Source organism: Octopus bimaculoides, chromosome 5 (assembly GCF_001194135.2).
Source record: "Octopus bimaculoides isolate UCB-OBI-ISO-001 chromosome 5, ASM119413v2, whole genome shotgun sequence".
Taxonomy (NCBI): Eukaryota; Metazoa; Mollusca; class Cephalopoda; order Octopoda; family Octopodidae; genus Octopus; species Octopus bimaculoides.
In genome coordinates this window covers 49,202,870-49,212,869 of record NC_068985.1, presented here as the reverse complement: position 1 = coordinate 49,212,869, position 10,000 = coordinate 49,202,870, and the positions used below count along the sequence as shown (strand labels likewise).

Genomic DNA, 10,000 nt, shown 5'->3' with positions numbered 1-10,000 from the left:
TAACATGATATGCCTATATGAGATGCTTTCTCGAGATGAATATCACAGTTATATGGCCTTCTATAGTATATGCATGTTAAGTAAGATGTACAGAATACTATTTTGAACTAATACTACTTCCGCCACTAATAATGAATTTTATAAAATTTTGTTTATTCTTTTGCATGCAACTATTGTGAGACACCATTTTCAGAGGTTATTAATTGATCATAGAGACCTCTGCATTTCTTTCAGCATGGACATATCTTTAACTATCTCAATTTAGTGAATCATCAAGTTGCCACAAAAGAACAACTTGATAAACATGTAAACACAAACATGCATATATCATCATTAACATTTAGCATCCATTTACCAAGCTGCAACAAGCTCCAATGTCAGCTTTGGCATGGTTTCTACAGCAGAATGTCCTTTCTAATGTAAACCATTTTACAGAGTGTAATTAGTACATTGTTTTTTCCCCTAATAGCATGAGTTGGATGAATATATATTGTAGTAGCATTGTTTTACAGTCAGATGCTCTCCCTGTTGCTCATCCTTACCTGCATTTCAAGTAAAGGATCTTTCATTCCACACATCTTTGAAAGTACAGAGCTAGAAGATGATTTGTTGATAGGGTATCCTCAACAAACATCATTGTTAGTAGCTCAGTACTTCTTTTCATGTAGAGTACAGAATGTAAATATTTGCGCATCTCCCCACCAATGTGCACACAAGCAAAAAAAAATATATATATATACTGGTGCCACATAAAAAGCACCCATACCGGTGCTACGTAAAAGCACTCAGTACATTCTGTAAAGTGTTAGCATTAGGAAGAAAGCATGCCAAAACAGACATGGACCCCGAACAGCCCTTCAGCTGGTCAGCTTCTGTCAAACCAGCCAACCCATGCAGCAAGGAAAATGGATGTTAAATGATGATGATGATGATATACATATACACAGAGAGGTATGGCTGTGTGATTAAGTTCACTTCCATCTCGCATGGTTTTGGGTTTAGTCAAGTGTCTTCTACTCCAGTCGCAGGCTGACCAATGCCTTGTGAATGGATTTGATAGATGGAAACGAAAGAAGTCCATTGTGTATGTGTGTATATGTGCATGCGTACATGCATGGATGTGAGTGTCTGTGTGCATATGGACGTCTGCGCAGGTATCTCTTTCCTTGTCTCAACATTGCATGATTTTTATAAACACTTGTCACCATCCTACAAGTGGTATCCTTCATTTCCAATCTTCTGTGAAAGTATGTCCGGTCATAGAGAATATTACATTAATTGGAATGAGGGTTAGCAAAAGGATGGGCATCCATATGTAGAAAATTTGTCTTGACAAATTCTGTCCAATCCATATGAGCATAGAAGAGTGAACATCAAAACAATGATGACCATGATTATGACACACAACACACACTTGCACAGTTTCTGTCAACCAATTTCACTCACAAAGCATTGTAAAGCCAATAGGTGTAGCTGAAGATACTTGTCCAAGCTGCTGTGCAGTGTGTAGGTTGAGGAAGAACTTGTTGCTATATACGACATGCCCAGCTAACATATAGGTTTCACTTCGTTGATTCATGCATAAATGTAAATATACATAAGGCAGTGTGTGTGTATTTGTTAAGGGAAATTTGGCTGTTATTTCTAGCATCTTCAGATACCAAACAGAGGCTCTTTTCACCGCCTGTCAACTCACAAAGTAGTGTTCAACCTCAATATAACATTTGTGATCACAAACAGTGTGCATAACAAACACCAGAATAATGTAAGGTTTATAACCCCACACTTCACATTTGTGCATGTGTGTGTGTATATATATATCTATATGTCTTTATGTATAGTTATATACAAAAAAAAAGTAAATGTTAATTTAAGGATCACTCTACACATTTAAGCAGAGTATACTTTTATACAATTATATATATATATATATACACACATATATACATACAATTATATATATATATATATATATATATATATATATACACACACACACATACATACATACATACATATATATATATACGTACACACACACACACACACACACACAACAGGGTGTTGAAAAGTTCCTGGGTTTAAGGGTATTGTGAAAGGCCTGGCTGGAGGCCCAATCTTCTGAGTTCTTTTAAAGGGCTTAGAAAAACTGAAGGACCACTGCAATAAGTGTGTAACTCTGAGAAGGGAATATGTTGAATAAAATCATAGTTAACTGATCCTCCTGTATTTTCTTTTACCCTAAGTCAGAAACTTTTCAGCACCCCACCCTCTCGCATACATACACACTTACATATATAGTGTTCACCCATGCAATCATGCATTCCACATAACTGCTACTTACATTTCACTGAAAGCTCAGTCTCTGTTGAAGCAGTTCCCAACCTGTTTGTAGCCTCACATTTATATCTGCCAGCATCACCAGAGGTTATATCAGTTATAAGAAGGTTTCCATTGTGATATAAAGTGTATCGGTTACTTGTAGAACCTGCGGTTAATCCAAGGGACATGCCATTTTTAAACCACTCTATGGTTGGGTATGGAGCTGCTTCAGGCCTGCATTGTAAGGTAACATTTCCTTGTACAGATGCTAAGGTAGTGGGTAGCAAAGGGTTGCTCCAGAATTCTGGCTTCAATTCTACACAGGTGTTATTTCAAGATGAAAGAAAAGAAAAGAAAAAAAGAGAACAAAAGCCATCATCAGCATTATAATTATCATCCATACTATCATCTGGATATAAACATTATGAACATCAATGAATTGATGCATGTGTGTGTGTGTGTGTGTGTGTGTGAGCATGTAGGTATATATCATCTAATGAATTGTAATTCCGAAATATCATCGGACTATAGATAACCAAATTACAACAGGTATATAGTCCATCTTTTGTTTTATATTGCATTGTTGTACCATTCTAAACTTTTATTCTTTACATCAATATGAAAGTTAAAATGTGCATTTGTTCATCAAAGGAAGAAATAGAAAATAAAGTGTGTATGTATGTGTGTAAAGACAATGTGTTAGCAGAGTCATTAGAATTTTAGATAGAATACTATGTGGTATTCATTTTAAGTCTACGTGTTCCAAGTTCAGGCCTTGCTGAAGTCAACTCAGTCTTCCATCCTTACAGAGTCCATAAACAAAGTGTTGTGGTGAATCTGCTTTTCTCTCTTTTCATTCTGAAAGAAAGTGGCTGTGTTCATACTGGAAAGAACTCCACCAGATTTACAATGCACAAGATCCTACATTTAGTGGTGGAGTCTCTACACCTGTATCAGAGGAGTTGAGGACCCAAAGTATGAAGGAAAAATTAAAACTTGGGTTGAGAGAACAAGAGATTGGCATCACACAGATGTATGTATACATCCATGTGTTTGTTGACTAATATAGTAACAAATGTTAGCACCCTGGGTGGAATAGGAAAATAAAAATCACTTTTGATGTCTTCATCTCACTTTAATAAAAAGGCAATCTATTCCAGAAGAAATTTTATGCCCCTTCACACCTACGTGTACTTGAAGACAACTGCCCATATCACCACCTTTTCTTCTTTATGTTACATGTATGCATGTGTGTGTGTGTGTGTGTGTGTGCATGTAGGTATATATCATCTAATCCATGCTAATATGGAAGATGAACTTTAAATGAGGATTGGGCTATCATCATTTTATGTCTGCTTTCCATTCTGGCAGGAGTTAGATGGATCATCACAGTCTGTATCAATTCCTACTTGGAGAGTGCCCAACTAGACAGGCCAGAGTCCTTTCTGGAGGTTCAATGTCTGGAAATCAGGCTTCACCACTGAATGTCTTGAACTCTAAACTGCTGGTGTAGTGATGGGGGTACTTCTATGGCATAAGCATGTTTTGAGAGAATTTGTAAACCTAGTGCACCCCAACTGCACTCTAGATCTGACCATGAATAATTTCTTCGACAGACAGACAGACAGAAAGAAAAAAACAATGAAAAGGCTAATACATAAAATAAGGGAACAAAAAGAAAAGAAAATGGCATTTTCAGTATAGTTGAAACTCCCTGGCTGAAAATAACAGAAAAACTCACCTAAAACTCTCAACTGACCAGCTGAGAGTGCAGAACCATATTCATTTTTAGCTTTACATTGATACATGCCATCATCATCTTTTGAAATCTTAAGAATAGTCATGACATTGTTGTGTACAATAACCTTTCCATTTACAGATTTCATTGGTTCACCATTTTTGTACCATGCGTAGACAGCTGCTGGTTTAGCATGAGCCTCACACTGCCATGTTAACTGACTTCCAATATCTAAAAGCTGATCCTTCAGTTCAGTTTTAAAATGTGGCCTGACTGAAAAATGAAAAATATGAAAAGATTCAGATAACAATATTAATTACCAAAATAAGGCAGTGAGTTGGCAGTATCATTAGCATGCTGGGCAAAATGCCACTAAGCATTTTGCCCATCTTTACATTCTGATTCAAATTCTGCCAAGGTTAACTTAGCCTTTTATCCTTTTGAGGTCAATAAAATAAGTACCAGTTGAGTGCTGGAGGTCAATGTAATTGACTTGAACACTCACCTAAAATTGCTGGCCTTGTGTCAAAATTCGAAATGAACATTAATTATGAAAATGAGAAAGTGAAAAATTATGAAAATGTATATATTAAAAAAATATTTTGTGATTTTACCATTTGGTTAAAACATCCAGTTAAAAAGTGTATGGTTAAAGCATCTGGTTTCAAGCACGGTCCAGTTAAAGCTCTCAATAAAAGACCCTCATTTAAGTATGGCGAGAGCTCCCAATTTAAAGTACCCAGTTAAAACAAAGTTAATGCACACAATGAAAACATCCAAGTAAAATTACCAGTTATATACCCAATTAAGCGATCTAATTAAAAAATTCAGCTGAAATACCCTGTTAAAATGCCCAGTCAAATTAACCACTTAAAAATGTCCATTTAAAGAGTCCAGTCAAGGAATCCAGTTAAGACATCAATCAAACAGTTAATGAAGCCGCTTAAAGTGGTTAGTTAAATTACCTGGTGAAAGTGCCAAATTGATGCATTTAATGTAGCGAGATAAAGTGACTAATTAAAACACCTGGTTAAAAGCATCTAATAAAAAGACTCAAAATTCACCAAGACATACTTTTTTTGCAAAGTAAGCTACAAGGTCGAGATAGGCACACTAAATTGACCCCAGTACTGAAATGATGCTTACTGTATCATGATCTAGGTGGGATTTGAACTTAGAATATAATGAACTAAATATCACAAGGCATTTTTCTGATTTTCTATTTTTTGTGCCACCCACTGCCTGGTACTAATTGCATGAGACCTTACATAGGCACAAGGCTAGAAATTTCGGTGGGAAGGACAGCTGATTATATCAACCCCAGTATGTGACTGGTACTTATATCAATACTGGAGAGATGAAAGACAAAGTTGAGATCTTGGTAAGATTTGAACATAGAATGTAGACAACAGTAACTAAATACCACAAGGCATTTTGTCTAAGCCAATCTACCAATATACTATTACTATTACTACTATTACTAATAATAATCCTTTCTACTATAGGCACAAGGGCCTGAAATTTGGGAGGAGGGAAAGTCGATTACATCAACCCCAGTGTTTCACTGGTACTTAATTTATCGACCCCAAAAGGATGAAGGACAAAATCAACCTCGCCAGAATTTTAACTCAGAACACGAAGACAGATGAAATGCTGTTAAGCATTTTGCCCAACATGCTAATGATTCTTCCAGCTCACCGTTTTGAATAATAATGGGTTTCAAATTTTAGTGTATGTTGTTTTGTTAATGTGGTTATTGGCTTCAGGACAGTATCAGGGAAAAAAGTCCCTTTAAGACAGCAAGAGTTAAAAAACACTGAATAAGCTTATGTACGTATATATATGTACGTATACCTGTGTATGTGTGTGTGCATCTATACAAATATATATATATATATATATATATATATATATATATATATATATATATACATACACACACACACACAAAGAGTAATACCCGTCATTGATCAGGTAATTACTTTTAGTGTTTCTCGGGCTAAGAACCTGGAAAAATGAGCAGATCATATAGAAGAATAGCTTTACGGAATCCAGTTGATTGTGGTGACACTGAAAAGGTTGCAGGTCAAGTGGAACATCACTGTTTCTACAGAAAAAGCATTGCAAGTCATGTGTTTGTTTGGTGTTCATTTTTTGACAGTCTTTTAGTAGACATTTTTTTGATTAGGAATAAGTGTAAAGTAATAGTGAAATGAAATTACAAATGCTGTGTCCTGTCAGTGTTAGTGGTGAAATTCTGATGCTATATTACAGGAATGGAAGGCAAGACAACAGTAAGTAAAAGTCCAATGAAATTACAAATGCTGTGTCCTCTCAGTCAAATTTAGGTTTACTTGTCCGGTATGTGTATTTTATAAAAGAAATACATGTAATAACTGAGGTAGAAAAAAGATGGATTTCATATACGAACTTATGTTTGTTTTTCAAGTTGCAATCCAGCAACTTACAGTGTTTGGCCCTGATTTTTATTAATGCTCCTATCAGAATCAAGAAACTAGGAAAATAGGTATATCATATAGAAGAATAGCTTTATGGAATCTAGATGACTGTGCTGGCACTGAAAAGTGCTACAGGTCAAGTGGAACATCCATTTGTCACTGTTCCTCTTGACGTTTGAATAGGCAGTATATATATTGAATAAAGCTAGAAGAATAGCTTTAGTGAGTCCAGGTGACTATGTGATGACACTGAGATGGCTACAGGTGAAGTGAAAGACCCATTTGTCATGGTTTCTTTTGACATTTGAATAGGCCATATGCTCAAGAAGAATTGAAAGATTCAGCTTTGAATCTGAAACAGGGTGAGGCTACAACTACAGATTTAGGTTTGCATGTGTCTCATCCTCATTTTCTGCTGCACATCATGCATTTGTTTGCTGTTCGTTTTTTTGACTATCTTTTTTTAGGAGACACTTTTTTGATTAGGAATATCAGTAAATGATAGTGGAAGGAAATTACAAATGCTGTGTCCTGTCAATGTTAGTGCTGAAATTCTGACACTATATTACAGGAATCGAAGGCAAGGCAACAGTAAGTCCAAGGAAATTACATGGTGTCCAGAGCTGTGAACAGGAACTTTTTTCTAAATTTCTGAAAGTTCTAGATAACCAAAGGACCCACCCACAGTTGAATGTGAAAAGATGGATAGAAGAACATATCCTAAACCCCCAAAAATTCATGGCCTTTCTTAACAAATCTAGCATATATTCTATCTAATGTGTACAGCAAAACATAAACAACACAACCAAGAGAATAAATATTGTAAAAACCCATGTAATTAGGAATTCTTTTGTTGAAAAAAAGATGTGCAAAAATGTAAACATTTGTACCAGAAGTTGACTCATTTAATGTAAGAACAGGTTTTTACAGAAAAAAGGAAGGGCTTGAATATAATGAAGTTGACTTTTTATTTATGCTGGGTGGTATAATGCTTATATTACTGTATAAATTTACTAAGACCTTTTTGAATTACGGAGCTGTACTTGCATAGCAAGTGACTTGATCTGAGATCGTGTGCTGAAACAAAAACAGTTGCAGTATGGAAGATGTTTGTAAGCCATTTAAGAACACACAAAAAGAGTTAGTTTCACTTCACATCTAAATTTAATTTATGTCAAAATATTTTTGTCGCTTTGAAACCATGACCTGTTCACTGACAAAACTTCATGCTGCATCTAAAAAAGTAACAGTTAGTTCATGATATATATGTATGTATGTATGTATTTATGTGAGTATTTACATATGTGTGTAGATATGTCTGTGTGTGTGTGTATATGTGCATGTACATGTAAACACAAGCCACTGCATGTTAATTTCACGAGCAAGCTGTTCCATTGATCATGATAACCAATGGCGTGCTCCTTATATATATGTATGTATGTATAATGAGCAAAATAAAACAGGAAAGTTGTTTTAAAGTTTTGTTATAACCAGAGTAAAACAAGAGTTCCATACCTTTTACATCCAGGTTAACTGTTGCAGTTTCTGATCCATATGCATTAATTACTGTGCAGCTGTATGTTCCACTATCACTTACATTGGCCTTTGGAAATTTCAGTACTCTTTTGTGGTTCTCGTACTGAACATATTTTGGCATTTCTTTACCAAGTCGAGACCAAGTATAATGAAGAGTATACCTGAAATTAAAGATACAATCAATAAGTATCAGTTAATTTAGCCAATGCACATTATCATCATCATAATTTTATCGTTGGTACTGATGCCACATAAAAAGAACCCAGTCCACTTTGTAAGGTGGTTGACATCAGGAAGGGCATCCAGCTGTAAAAGCCATACCAAAACAGAGCTTGACCTTGCCAATGTTGGTGCCACATAAAGAGTACTTGGTTCACTTTGTAAGGTGATTGTCTTTAGGAAGGGCATGCAGCTGTAAAATCAATGCCAAAGCAGACAGTGGAGCAATCCTCTGGCTTGCTGGCTCCTATGAAACCATCCATCCCATGCCAGCATGGAAGATGGATGTTAAATGTCCTTTTAAATATAACCAGGTGGCCATACATCTTTTGTTTGTTTTCCTACTTCTAGGTTTCCCACTCACAAAAAAAGTATGGCAAGTGTCTTTTACTATGGCCTGTGGGTGCTGACCAATACTTTGTGAGTGAAGTTGGTAGGCAGAAAGTGTGCAGAAATTTATCATATTAGTGTGTATATGGAGTGCACTTTTGAAACATGGAGGTCACACTGGGCAAGCTGCCTGGGGCTCTCATGGGTCCAGAGGCTCAATTCTGATCTATCTATGCTGTGGCTTGCTTTCAATAAATGTTTTAGGGCCCAGTACATTGATTGGCCTGCAGGCCTATAATGCTACTAAGATGACACCCTGCATGTGAGAGCAGCTATATGTGTTTGTCTTTCATTGTTTGACAAACAGTGTTTGTTTGGTTATGACACTATTACTTAGCAATTCAGCAGAAAGAGATTGATACAAGTATGAGGCATTAAAACAACTACTGGGGTTTATTAATTAACTAAACTCTTCAGAGGAATGCTTCCGTATGGCTGTAATCCAATGACTGAATGAAATCAAGAGTAAAGAATTATATTTTACACATCACTTACAAAAGAAGCAACCATCCCTATTTTGTACCTTGAAATTTCCATGAGATTGTTAAAGATTGTATAGTATACTTTTCAATAATGAAGTTGTAATCAAAGTAATGTGTAAAATATAATTCTTTACTCTTGTTTGCTACAGTCGTTGGATTACAGCCATTTGGAACACGCCTCTGAGAGTTTAGTTGGTCAATCAACCCCAGTAGTTATTTTAGTGCCTCATACTTCTATCAATCTCTTTTTGCTGAATTGCTAAGTTATGGTGACATAAGCAGACAAACAGAATGTTAACCATGTATGTTCCAGCCATGATATTTTAGTCTTATTTTTTTTCCAGCCATGGTTAAGAAGTATGGTTTACAATTTCTTAACCACTATACACTTAAGTTAGCAGTAACTTACAAGTGAAGTTATAAGTTTGAAGGCGCATGGCTCAGTGGTTAGAGCATTGGGCTCGCAACCATGAGGTAGTGAGTTCGATTTCCGGACCGTGCTGTGTGTTGTGTTCTTGAGCAAGACACTTTATTTCACACTGCACCAGTTCACTCAGCTGTAGAAATGCGTTACGATGTCACCGGTGCCAAACTGTATTGGCCTTTGCCTTTCTCTGAGATAACACAGGTGACGTGGAAAGGGGAAGCTGCTATGCAAGGATGACTGCTGGTCTCCCAATAACAACCTTGCCCAAACTTGTGCCTTAGAGGGTAACTTTCTAAGTGCAATCCCATGGTTGTTCATAACTGAAGGGGGTCTTTATGCCTTTTTTTATAAGTGAACTTTGGTAGGTAATAACTGTACAGGAGCTCATCAGACACACAAATGTATATATATATATATATATATATAT

The 10,000-nt window shown here is 36.1% G+C and overlaps 1 protein-coding gene across 1 annotated transcript in view; it reads right to left on the bottom strand.

Moving 5' to 3' along the window:
• LOC106874959 (contactin) overlaps window positions 1–10,000 on the bottom strand; it is a 99,612-nt gene that overhangs the window by 35,284 nt on the left and 54,328 nt on the right. The window contains exons 12-14 of the mRNA XM_052968054.1: window positions 8,035–8,216; window positions 4,064–4,333; window positions 2,345–2,638 (exon numbers count right to left, since the gene is read on the bottom strand). Of these exons, the coding sequence (XP_052824014.1) occupies window positions 2,345–2,638; window positions 4,064–4,333; window positions 8,035–8,216 (746 nt within the window). The remainder of the gene's footprint in view (window positions 1–2,344; window positions 2,639–4,063; window positions 4,334–8,034; window positions 8,217–10,000) is intronic.